Source organism: Panthera pardus, unplaced genomic scaffold, assembly GCF_024362965.1.
Source record: "Panthera pardus isolate Hobbes unplaced genomic scaffold, ASM2436296v1 HiC_scaffold_8, whole genome shotgun sequence".
Taxonomy (NCBI): Eukaryota; Metazoa; Chordata; class Mammalia; order Carnivora; family Felidae; genus Panthera; species Panthera pardus.
In genome coordinates this window covers 114,919,003-114,932,331 of record NW_026527013.1, presented here as the reverse complement: position 1 = coordinate 114,932,331, position 13,329 = coordinate 114,919,003, and the positions used below count along the sequence as shown (strand labels likewise).

Sequence of the window (13,329 nt, the reverse complement as noted above, 5' to 3'; positions counted from 1 at the left end):
TTTCCAGTTTTATTCAGTGGGTTATAATCTATTAGTCATTATTTTGAGGTTCATATCTTCCCCAATTTGGCCAGCGAGAGCCCTGTAAGCTCCTTTGTTTTTTGACACATCGCATGATTCTGTGAGCACTTCTTTACTCCTTGGCCCAAAAGATTGCCAGGCTCATCTTATGCATTCCTTGATCCAGTCTTGGAATCAGCCATTTCTCCAAGAATCTTGGGTCTTTTAATGGTACTTAGAAGCCATGATCTGAACTTTAAGTTTTCTGATTGCTGTTGTGAGGTCTTTGCTCCCAAGCCCTTTCATGGGCATTGCTAGGAAATATGTACTATAGACAGACACACATTTACACCAACACATTATTTCTGTGTCTATGTGTATTAGAAACTAGGAGTTTACACTGATAACCTCCAATTCTATCCCAAGATCACAGGATTTATCTTGCTCCTGTATTTCTAACTCCCTCCTTTGATTGGAAGGAGAAACTTGGTTCCCACTGTTCACATTTGAGTAATCCCCTTGTATTAACCAGTTTCTCATTGTGGCCACTGACTTGTCTATGCAAACACCAACATGTATAAGGACTCTGCTGGGTTATCAAAGACCTAAAATAATGTGGCTGAAGCTGTGAGGGTGAGATGGTGGTGTGTGAAGGTAGGGAGATGGGCAAGCCCAGATCCCAATGGAGATCATCTTGGTGGAGTGCTGTGTGAGACAATAGAGCGTAGGGCCAATGGATGCAGAATTCAGTAGTGATCAGTCAGGGAAGGGGAAGGTGGAAAAATCAGGAGTGGGGTCACAGGAAGGAATGGTGGAGTGAAAATACTAATGACCCCTCCCCTTTCCTCTTAAAAATCATCTCAAAATAAGAGGGAAAAGCAAAAACACCATCTTTCATTATACTAGGAGATAACCAAAATTTCAAACCACAATTTATGAGGACTGAATGCCCATGGAAGAATATTCAATTACTTAGAAGATCAAATATCTATGTCCCCAGAGAAGGCTGAAAAGCCTCAGGAACTAAAAGCCTCTAGGTAACCAGAGAAGAGTAGACTGAAAGTCTGTAAGTGGTGAAGTTAGAATTTAGCTCCATAAATCCACCTAGTGAGGCAACTATTCGTGCCTGATGGGAGATAGGTTTTTTCTTGGAAAAAAAAAAGGGGCAGGTGGGGTGACAGAGGTAACCAGAGGTGCCTCAGAATCCAGGACATCAACGACAAAGGGGAAATTATGGTACTGACAAAGCAACTTATGTTTATTGTCCCCTTTGCCTGAGCTCCAGAAATCTTGCAGCCAGGCTTACAGTCCCCTTTTTCCCCAACTTGCCCTCCCCACCCAAGGTCCAGGAGTTTGGAAGTTTTTTTTTTTTGAGAATCAAACATCTCAGAAAAGTATCTATGAATCTCCGATAGATCCCCAACAAAAATAAGTGGCCATTTCCTCATCATATGACGAATCTCACTGATAAGTTTTACTTTTTTATAATTATTTTTACAAGTTTATTTGAGAGAGAATGGGGAGGGGGGTGCGGAAGCAGAAAGAGGGGGACAGAGGATCCTGAAGCACGCTTGGTACTGACAGCAAAGAGACCAACATGGGGCTTGAACTCATGAACTGTGAGATCATGACCTGAGCCAAGGTCAGATGCTTAACTGACTGAGCCACCCAGGTGCATCAAAGCTCACTGAAGATTAAGCCCACCTCTGTACACAAAAATTATTTTTAAATGTCTCATTTTAAATATAAATACACAGCCAGGGATCAGATATTTGTGTAAAGACTCCAACAGAAAAGAGCAAACAGAAAAAGAAGAGTTAACTGAAAGACATCAAGGTGTATAGAAAACGTTAAAGAAACTAAAGTATCCCCAGGACAGAATCCTATAGGAAAGAATATTTTTTAAAAAGTGTTCTTAGAAATTAAACATGGCTAGTGAAAACAAATTCAATAGAGGGTTGGAAGATAAAGTCAGAGAAATCCCGTATAAGAACTGACTAAACCAGATCCTGAACCCAATTACTGTTGTTATGAGAGGAGGCTTAAAGGTCTGGGAACTAAAAAGCTTTTTAGTTAGTAACATTTCAGACAATTTCCCAGCACAGATTTTAAAATTTTTATTTCTCCCAAAAATAGCCTTGCAAAGGAGGAAGTTAGGAAGGTGAAAATAAATTCAAACTTTTAAGTCTTTTGAGGCAAATGTAAGAAAAAGAGTGTTAAAGGATTTATCACAGGATGAAAGATGCAGCCTGAAATTGTCTTTCATTTTGCCAAATTATTGGGGCTTAATTTGGTGTCATGTTGGAATGGACTGAATTTTCTGACATTGTGGGTATATGTTAATGGCATCACCCTTAAAAAACAAAATTTCCTCCAAATATTTCCCTTACCCTGGCCTATGCGGCAAATCTCAAATTTTTGCTGTTAACAGTATATAAGGCAAAAGGAACATAGACTGCTTGGTTAATATGTGTTTATTTAATGGCTTATTTTTGTGATTCAAAATTTCCTTTAAGATTGTAGGTCAGGTTTTTGAAAGCTAAGTCAAAATTGTAATTGAGTACTGTTTTTTTTATAGCAACATTTTTTGAAGACATTAAACTTTTTACGTTCAAGTTGTGATTTTTAAAATTTCAACTAAACTTCTGTCATCAAAATCGTGTCACTGCAAAGGATATAGTATTAACATATCACAGGGTGATTAAAAAGAAAGTAGAGACCTTTATGTGAAGGACAGGAATTTTGTGGGGAGGAAAAAGGAATAGAAAAAATACTTGCCGATATATCATGTCATCATTACTCATTATCCTGGCATTGACAATTTTGCAGAGTATTTCCAAGGCAGAAAATAGGTACTAATTAGTAATTACTAAGATTACTAACACCACCCCCCTCCCCCCAAACCACTTCGTTACAATACATCAAATCTCTCTACATACTTACAGTGTGTTCTGGTCAGTTGATACAGCCTAAAGAAAAGGCTAGTCTGTTTAAAAGATTTCAAATAAGGGGTGCCTGGGTGGCTTAGTTGGTTAAGCATCCAACTTCAGCTCAGGTCATGATCTCAGTTTGTGAGTTTGAGCCCCGACTGCTGTCAGTGCAGAGCCTGCTTCAGATCCTCTGTCTCCCTCTCTCTCTCTGCCCCCCTCCCATGCTCTCTCTCAAAGACAAACATAATTTAAAAAATAAAATATTTCAAAGAGTGCTGCATATTCCATATGGGAGATTATTGTATTAAATTAAGTAATATAACCAAATCAATATTTCAAAGAGTGCTGCATATTCCATATGGGAGATAACTGTATTAAATTAATATAACCAAATCATGTTAAATGGATGTTCTGCCCTCAAAGAAATTAAAGTGGACATTTTTTTTTTCTAATTCAATTTCACAAAATTCACAACCCAACATAAAAATATTCAAGATAGGCAAATCCAGAGACAGAAAGATTAATGGTTGTCTTGTTTGGGGTATGTAACCAGGGTGGGTAATGTCCCCCTATAATTCATGTCCACTTGGAAATTCAGACTGTGACCTTATCTGCAAACAGGGTCTCGGCAGATGTTATTAAGATCATACTAGACTGATCTAGTCTAGTAGATCTACATTGTAGTAGATACAATGACTACTGTCCTTGTAACACCACACCAAGACACAGAGACACATAGGAAAGGACATGTGAAGACAGAGGCAGTGATTTTAATGATGCAATTTCAAGTCAATGTATGCCAAGGGTTTCCAACAACCACTAGAAGCTAGGGGAGAGGTGTGGGCACTTTCTGCCTCAGAGCCTCTACCCAGAAGGAGGCAACTCTGTCAACAACCCGATTTAGGACTTTTGGCCTCTTAAACTGAGAAAGAATAAGTTTCTTTTGTTTTAAAGTCACCAAGTTTGTGGTAATTCATTATAGGAGCCACAGGAAACTAATAGAGGGGACAATGGGGACTGATGGCTAATGAGTATGGGGTTTCTTCTCTGTGGTGATGAAAATGTTCCAAAATTGTGATGCTGACTGCACAAGTCTGTGAGTATATTAAAGACCACTGAATGGTATACTTTAAATGGGTGCACTGTAGGATATGTAAATTACATTTCAAGAAAAGTGTTATGTGCATTAAAACCCTACATAAATAAAAATACTATCACTATGCTTTTTATAATTTCTTTTTCATTTGAACATTTTTAGGATTTAAGATTATAACCCCCATATAAATAAAACAATGAAGATCAAAACAGAAACAATGGTTCACAAGTTTTAAAAACAACCGTTGCCTAACACATTTAAAATGAAAGATGAATAAAACTTAGCAGTCTATTTTAAGTTAAAAAATATTTAATATAATTGGATAAAAACACTGATGGTGACAGCTTTACATGGCTCATTCCATACATTCCATAATGTAAAAGGGCAAAACATTACTAGGAAAGAAATGAGTAGTTGGGTTTGTAAAAGATTTATTGACCACATAAAAGCAATTAATACGAGATGACAAACATTTAACTCAAATTATTACAAAACTTTTAGGAGATACCTGGGTCAAACCTCTCTGATGCGTCCTGCTAACAAAAAGAAATCATGTATCTTTTTAAATCCATAAGAAGTTCAAAGTCAACATTGATATTGTATAGCTATCAGTGCTATTCTAGTAACCTAGAAATTTACTATAAATAGCTTTATCTTTTGCTAATCATTCTTACTATGATTTTATTTTATTTAACAGTGAGTGAAGAGGCATAATCATTTTTTAACCACGGGGTAAAACAGTACTATAAATTAACCGGCGTGCTAAGCTTGACATTTTGTGTTTAAAAGATGGAATATATTTAATTGAATATATTTCATGAGGACTTGGGTATGTTTCTAAGCCCAAAATGTGTTTATGAAGTTTTGTGAGAGAATATGTGTATGCCTTGACTCACTCTGGCTTGCTTTTAAAATGGAATAAATTTGGCACTAAATGGAACAAATGAAGACAAGCAAAACTAGGTGAGACTAAGCTGCTTCATTGGAGTTGCCTGTCTTGACTTACACTTCATACTATGTCTTCGTTCTTGACTGAACAGAAACAAGTAGACCTACCTACATAGCACTTCTATGATGTATGAAAATAGAATCTAGAGCTAAGATGAGACTGCTTCACTGACGAGCCAATCCCCACTCTGCCATAATCATAGTTACACATGTAAAATTCATTCAAGAATTTGTATTTTCACCAAATGCTTATGATTTTTCAAGTTTTCTCACTAGGTATGTCTTGGTTAAGTGGCCAGCTAAAATATGGTCTTTGAATTAAGTAAGGAAATTCATATAAAAGAAACATCTATTTTATAGCGATCTTACTTTACTTGAAATTTCCTTAAAAACAAAACAAAACAAAACACCAAACTAAACCTTTGTAACCAAACTCTTGGAACAAAGCACTGGTGGCCATATTTTTGAGTCTCCAATAAATCTTGAAGTCCATTCACTTTTCATGTTTCAAGTGTTTCTTCATTTGCTCCACAAGTATCAACAACACAAATTAAACAACTTGTTACTGGAAAAGCTCGGACTTTGGAGTTGGCAACCCATTTGTCTGTCTCAGTATTATATTCAAGGATGTGTCCTAATCGACCCACACCTTGAAAACCCGCCAAGACATAGACTATAGAGCCAACTGCTGCACACTTCACTGTTACACCCTTCCATGGCATTGGTGAGACCATCTTCCATTCGTTTAATTTAATATCATAATATTCCACGTTGTCCAGGCCACCTTCAAAAGAATAAAATTACATGAACGACTATATGAACAATTCTAAGATCTCTTAAAGTATTATTTTTTTGCATTTTCCCAACATTTTATTGCGAACATTTTCAAACATGCAGAACAGTTAAGAATCTTACAATGAATACCCAGAAATCTACCACCTATTCTTATTTTTACTTTAACATGATACAAATTTAACTTAATTTTTACTTGTTGGTTTAGAATCCTAAATATTTATATTTATTTTGCAAAATTAAAAATGTTCTGTTCTGGAAAAGTGAATCAGTGGATTTTCCTTCTGATTAACTTTGATTATAATTATTCAAATTATCCTTCTGGCATTTATCAATTTACCAATGGCGAGAGACAGGAAAAGGGAAAGAAGGTATTTCTTTGTTATATATTTAAGTAATGCTAAAAGGTACTAAAATCAGGTCTGTGGACTATAGATTCAGTCCATATTCTCCATAAGATTTTTTATTATAAATTATTTAAGAAAGTAAAAAGTCAAATTTATTTATTTAAAAAATAGTAATATTGATATTTTCATGCAAATTTTAAAAATGTTTAGGAAATTATGCCATGCAGGGTCTGTATACAAATCTTAAAAGTTGTATTTAAAGTTTTTTCTTTTTTTAATTCCAATGTTTCTGTTACTCAATAAGTTCTTTGGTTATTATGATACTACTACCCAGGAAATGTGTGAGGTGGACATTACCTACATTTCATGGACAGCAATGTTAAATACACTGCAATGTCTCATAAAATAGTTCCCAGAAACTATAAAAATAAGTATAATAATGTGTGTGATAAATGCTTGTATTTAGATTTTAAGAAATGTTTACAAAATTTAAGAGAAGGAGGTCTCAGCAAATTCACTGGGAAAGTTAAACAGTGAATTAATATCACATACCCAAGCCATTCTGACCACCTACAGCAAATATCTTGTCTTTTACAAATACCAGTCCATGATTCTTCCTGGCCTCAATCATTGGACACAGCTCAGTCCATCTGAAAATAAAAGAAAGTTTTTAGAGTACTTGTTCACAGGAGGTAAAGTACTCACACTAATTTATAAGAAAGGTTTGTTATCCCAATTAAAGTGATCATTTACCACTCACCTATGTGTTCACACACAAACACACACACCTGAGAGGCTAGAAAACAAAAGTCTAACATGGTTTTGAGGAATTTATTTAAAGGTCAGGTAAATGGGGATTTTACTCCTTTCAACTTCGATAGAATATGAGAAATAGAGAATATCTGGAGACTGCTAACACGTCTTTGGAGGAAATCCAATCCCTGTAGTTCACAATAATTTGTTAAAATGGTAACAAAAAGAAAAAAGGGAAGGTATTTAAGTATAAAATACTAATATTGTCACACATGGTTTTAATTAATATTTATGTATGAGTAAAATACAAATTTAACACTGGCTCTAGCAATCAGCAAATGAGTAGTATCTGTTACTATTCACATGTCCACCTTCAAATGTACACTCGAATTTTAGGCAGCTCTAGTAACAAAAGTACTGTCACTGTGTCTAATACCTTATTAGCATGTTATTTTGTTCACAGCCACTACTATATGTAATGAGACTGAGAATATAAATGTGGACACAAGTGTTGAAGAATACTAAATCATAGCTAACAGCCTCATACACACAACTGTTACTTTTTTCTATGAGACTCAATCCCTTCTTTTGCATATAATCCAATATACCCAATTGACATTTCTGACTGTGAAGGGAGTACTGGCACACAGGCTTGTTTGTGTCTCAACAGCTAACATATCAAAAGTCTCCAAGCAAAAACAAACAGGAAATTGGACATAAGTGTAACTCCTTAATATGATTATTTATATCTCTTATTTAAAAAGTTTTTTTCTTTAATGTTTATTTATTTTTGAGAGAGAGAGAGCACACGAGCAGGGGAGGGACAGAGAGAGGGAGTCACAGAATTCAAAGCAGGCTCCAGGCTCTGAGCTGTAGGCATAGAGCCCGACGCGGGGCTTGAACTCACAAACCGTGAGATCATGACCTGAGCCGAAGTTGGACACTTAACCAACTTACCTGCCCAGGCACCCCTATCTCTTCTTTTAAAAGTTAAATTTATAATTTTTTCAAAATAATTAGGACATAATGATTAACTGAAATATTAGCAACTGTTTTGTTGCCTTATATCTATAAATTTTGTTTGTTTTAAAAGATATTTGAAAGTCACCACTCTCATTTTCAGAGCACTCTGTAAGGTGAGGTGGGCAACACTGGTCCTTTTTTTTTTTTTTTTTTTTCAGGGTAAATACACATGCTCGCCCATGCTGGTCTTTTCCAGCAAACAGCTCAGACATGGGAGCCACACTGGACCTCCACTGCCTTTCCACGCAGTAAGCTTCATATGGTGAGCTGTCAAAATGCAATAAACATAGTATTTGACTTGGAAAAATTCAAAATATATACCCCTTTCTTCTCCACATATGTCCGTGATATAAAGTAAGAGTATATTTGTATGTATGGTGGGTGGTCTGATGCTAATGATGGTTTGACTTACGATGTTTTGACTTTATGATAATGCAAAAGTGAAACACATACAGTAGAAACTGTGCTTCACATTTTGAATTCTGATCTTTTCCTGGGCCAGCTGTATGATACTCTCTCGTGATGCTGGCCAGCAGCAGTGAGCCACAGCTCCCAGTCAGCCAGATGATCACGAGGGTGAACAACTGATACACTTAGGACCATCCTGTACTTGTACAGCCATTCCGCTTTTCACGTCCAGTATTCAATATATCACATGACCTATTCAACACATTATAAAATAGTTTTTGTGTTAACTGATTTTGCCCAACTGCAGGCTACTGTAAGTGTTTTGAGCATGTTTAAGGTAGGCTAGGCTAAGCTATGATGTCCAGGTTAGGTGGAGTAAGTGCATTTGCAAGGTAACAATATTTTCAACTTACATTGGGTTTATCAGGATGTAACCCCACTGTAAGTAGAGGAAGATCTTTGTAGCTAAGTCTCCTGAAGGTTTAGAGTAGGAAGTTTCCCAAAATACATTTTCTTCTTCCTGTAATTTCATATGTGGAGTATGTACTGTGTCCATGCTCTCCCCAACCTGAACTTTAGTGTTTAGAAGTTTTTCTTAAAGTCTGACTGCATAAACTGTGTCATGTTGTTTCCACAGGCTTCATTTCTTAGCTTCCAATTAAACCAGTTACAAAACACTTAAAAAAGGAAATCACTGTAGCATATAACTTTTCATTTTGGGATGTGAATCATTATAGTCACACTAGCTTTTCACTTAGGGTAAAGTTAAGGGCATTGAAGAGAATATAGAGAATTCAGGTTTCATACATAAGCTCAATATATACAAAAGAAGTGCTAAGTTGTGTAAGTTTTAAAATATTCCCCTAAATTGAATGTATTGATCCAGTTTTAAAAAATATTGAGGTTGTAGGCGCGCCTGGATGGCTCAGTCGGTTGGGTGTCTGACTTCGGCTCGGGTTATGATCTCATAGTTCGTGCATTCGAGCCCCGCACTGAGCTCTGTGCTGACAGCTCGGAGCCTGGAGCCTGCTTTGGATTCAGTCTCCTTCTCTCTCTCTCTACCCCTCCCCAACTTGTGCTCTGTCACTCTCTGTCTCTCAAAAATAAGTAAGTAAGTAAATAAATAAATAATAATAATAATAATAATAAAATATTGAGGTTGCAGAGGTGCCCGGGTGGCTCAGTCAGTTAAGCATCCAACTCTGGATTTCAGCTCAGGTCATGCATGATCTGATGGTGTGTGAGACTGAGCCCCATGTAGAGTTCTGCACCGGCCTGCTTGGGATTCTCTCTCTCTCTGCCCTTCCCCAGCTACTGCTCTTGCTCTCTATCTCTCAAAAATAAATAACTTTAAAAAAAAATACTGAGGGGCAGAATTCCTTTATACTTCTTCCCTGCTGCTATGAATAAGAATATACTAATTTACACTGACAGTGCCTGAATAAAGATCTCAAAATTTAGAATCCTGGTGTTTATCTGGTATGGGTTCTACTTTAAGAGATTTTTTTAGAAATGAAAAAAATAATTAGGCAGCAGGATGAATGAGACCACAGTTTTCCAACTAATATGCAGTACTAGTTTTTGAGCATAAAATTTCTCAGAGGCAAAGCAGAGGTATCTCAGGGATACAGGAGGGAAGAGAGTTGGCATACACCCCCCTCCCGTAATTTGGAACAAGATGGGGTGAATAGCTCAACTGACAGATGATGGGATGAGATAAGGGGTATCCCCAGTGTGTTCTGGCAAGTACAAAGGTATATTTTGAAAAACACTAAGGAATAGTAAATTTGATGATCTCTGAGAGATTTTCTAGTCTCAACACTTCAGCAAAGGTAAGTTTCAAGATAAGTTGCTTTCAATTCTATTACTAGCACTGGTAACCAGCTGGGCAAAAAAAAATGAGAAAAGAACAACTGTAACTGCAGCTTTGTTTGGGGAAGGAATTACTCATTTTAAATCCATTAAAAATGGGTGGAAGTATAAGTAAATAATGGTACATGGCTAATCACATTTTATAATTAAATTATTACTTTTCACTAAAAAAAAAAAAAAAAAAAATAGCTGGAGTAGAAGACTTCTATGTTTTATAAGCTGGCAACATTTCCTAAATGTAAAACTTGAACGTAAGACTTATGGTGCAGTTCTTTGGCATAATGTTTAAGTTGAACATATTTACCTAATAATTGGTTCTGGTAAAGGAAGAACAATGCTTTCAAATCAGTAAGTTACTTGTCTTATCAAATCTCTTTGGCTGTTTCTGAGTATCAAAAAAAGGTCTGACTTGGATATTACCCGTGGTCATTTCCTTATTAGTTTAATGGCATTTTACTTACCCACGCCCCCTACTGTTCAGTAATTTGCACATTAGCTTTGTCTTTGTCTACATTGAACAGGTTCCATCATTAATTATAAGGTTAGAAAAGCTGCCTGACCATTTATTTCCTTAGCATTTTGTCTTTAAAAAAGCAGTTACTTACTTCCTGGATTTAAGAATAATCTTACTGGAAAAATCTGTATCTACCCATACAAACTCAGAATTAAGACATTATACCTAGGGGTACAATTTATTAATGATACAAACCAATCAATATATGATATTCCCAATTAAAGGCAAATTTACTACTGATCATAAATTTTTCCCTCTCCTTCCCTACACTTCCTGACCTCAAACAAAAGTATTTTATGACTTTGATGAATCAAGTCATACTTGTTCCATTCACAGCATTTGCTGCACAAACAACAGAAAGAGAGCAGCTCCCACAGGGTATATAAGGTCAAGCCATTTCTTAAAGCATAGAGGAGTGGTCCAGGCCATGAATGTCCCAAACCTAGCACATTCCCAAGCGTATGCACATTCTTGATATGAGAACTAAATTCTTCTGTTGGGCTCCTTTGCCTTTTGCCATCTTCTTCCTCTGAGCTTACGTACAATTAACTGAAAGAAGACTTTTTTTTTTTGTTTATACAGTGTAGTTTTAATGAGTTATGCATAAGGTTATTCCCACACACTTCTACACATAAGTTTACAAACCCTTATATCTAAAGAACGATGTTACTTAAAAGATGAATTATACCCAGTGTGATTTCAATGACTTAAGAACAGGTCTGTTCTTGCATGATTTTAAAATAGGACTTTTAAACTGATACATACGTTTCTGTGGCAGGATCATAAACCTCACAGGAATTCAGCACGCGCCCAGAAACATTGTTCCCTAAACTTCCACCACAAACATAGATCAGGCCGTTGGCTTCCACCATCCCGTGGCTGCAGCGCTGAGTCAACATGCTGGGCTTTGTGTGCCAGCTTTCAGTTCTTGTATCATAGCACTCAAATAAATACAGCGCTGAGTTTCCTGTAAAAGAAAAGGCCCAACCAGACTTAGCTTAGTGTGTGTGTGGGCTTGGAGTGAGCTGATTGTAGAAGTAAGTCACTAGTTACTGGAGGGAGGAATTTACAGTTGTAGAGTCTTTTCTAAACTTAATTAACAATAACAGCAAAATGTAGGAATAGCTTAAGAAAAAGCTAACCCTGTTTGTATAGACCTTAGAAAATATTAAAAAAAAAAAAAAAGGATCTGCTGAAGATACTTATTTATTGGTAATTAATTTAGGAAAAGATTGGTTTGAATTCAGAAGAAAAATTAAATAAATAACACTATGTATGTCTTCAAGCCCAGTTATGCATGATGGGAATTATCCAAACTTCAAATGTTTATAGAGGAGAAAACCATAGTTATTTATAGATGATAAATCCATACCTTAAACTCTGAAAACTATGATCTGATAATATTCTAAGGATTATAATTTAACATTCTGTAATAGTCACTGCACCATTAACAAAACTATTCTTCCTGACTACTCTTAGTGGTTGTGTGAGTAAGCCCTGAAGTCATGCTGGGCCATTCTGAAGTATATTCTCAAGGTACTACTGCATGACTCTGGTGTAATTTGATTATACGTTTTAATAGCAAAACATATATTCATCCTGTTTTGCAACTTCTGCAAGTTATAGGGGCTCAATAGAGAATTTTAGAAATAATACTAATGAAGAAACAGGTGCTTTTTTCCTTCCGAAGAAAAACATTAAAATTTAACCAAATGATTTCTCATCTCCCACTCTTCTGGACTTTGCTAATGCTTAACAACACCCTTATAATTCTCAACCACAACCAAGGTCTACAGAAGGCAAAATTCAGGGAATAACAAATGGAAGAAGCAACCATCCTGATTAACATTAACTTCTTTTTAACTTTTAGAACATTTTCTTTTTTTTTTTTTTAATTTTTTTTTTTAAACGTTTATTTATTTTTGAGACAGAGAGAGACAGAGCATGAACGAGGGAGGGTCAGAGAGAGGGAGACACAGAATCCGAAGCAGGCTCCAGGCTCTGAGCTGTCAGCGCAGAGCCCGACGCGGGGCTCAAACTCACGGACCGCAAGATCATGACCTGAGCCGAAGTCGGCCGCTTAACCGACTGAGCCACCCAGGCGCCCCTTGAACATTTTCAATTTGATAGATTCAATTGGTTGATATTAAGGGGAAATACAGAGTATGTGGCAGATATAAGAAATTACTATTTAAGTAAAAAACTCAGTAATTGCTGAAGAAGTAAAGTTACATATTATACTTTCTATAAAAAGTGTATCTATAGAACAGTTACTTTCTATTATCTTTAGTATTTATTGTGTTTGAAATATGTCTTCATAGACATTCTATGAAGAATGCTTTTAAAGGGGGAAAAGAAAAAAAAAGGAAAAAAAAGAAAGGGGGGAAAGGTCACTTCTTAAGTCACATTTTAAAAATCTTTAATTTTTCTGGGTTTCTTGGGTGTCACGAGGATGAGTGTCCAACTCTTGATTTTGGCTCAGGTTGTGATCGAGCCCTGCATGGGGTCCCATGCTGACAGCACGGAGCCTGCTTGGGATTCTTTCTCTCCCTTTCTCTCGGACCCTCCCCAGTGTTTGCTCATGCTCCCTCTCTTTCAAAATAAACTTAAAAAAAACTTTAAATTTTCTAATATTTTAGAATCTAA

The 13,329-nt window shown here is 36.2% G+C and overlaps 1 protein-coding gene and 1 long non-coding RNA gene across 7 annotated transcripts in view; one reads left to right on the top strand and one right to left on the bottom strand.

Moving 5' to 3' along the window:
* Nucleotides 1-13,329, top strand: part of LOC109263826 (uncharacterized) — a 40,926-nt gene that overhangs the window by 2,153 nt on the left and 25,444 nt on the right. The gene's annotated exons all lie outside the window — the stretch shown is intronic.
* The window catches only part of KLHL7 (kelch like family member 7), a 69,276-nt gene continuing 60,387 nt past the window's right edge, over nt 4,441-13,329 (bottom strand). For all 6 annotated transcript variants that reach the window (XM_019443593.2, XM_019443588.2, XM_019443592.2 and 3 more), the window contains 3 exons: nt 11,449-11,650; nt 6,666-6,763; nt 4,441-5,758 (listed from right to left, as the gene is read on the bottom strand). In XM_019443593.2, the coding sequence (XP_019299138.1) occupies nt 5,475-5,758; nt 6,666-6,763; nt 11,449-11,650 (584 nt within the window). In that variant the 3' untranslated portion in view covers nt 4,441-5,474. The remainder of the gene's footprint in view (nt 5,759-6,665; nt 6,764-11,448; nt 11,651-13,329) is intronic.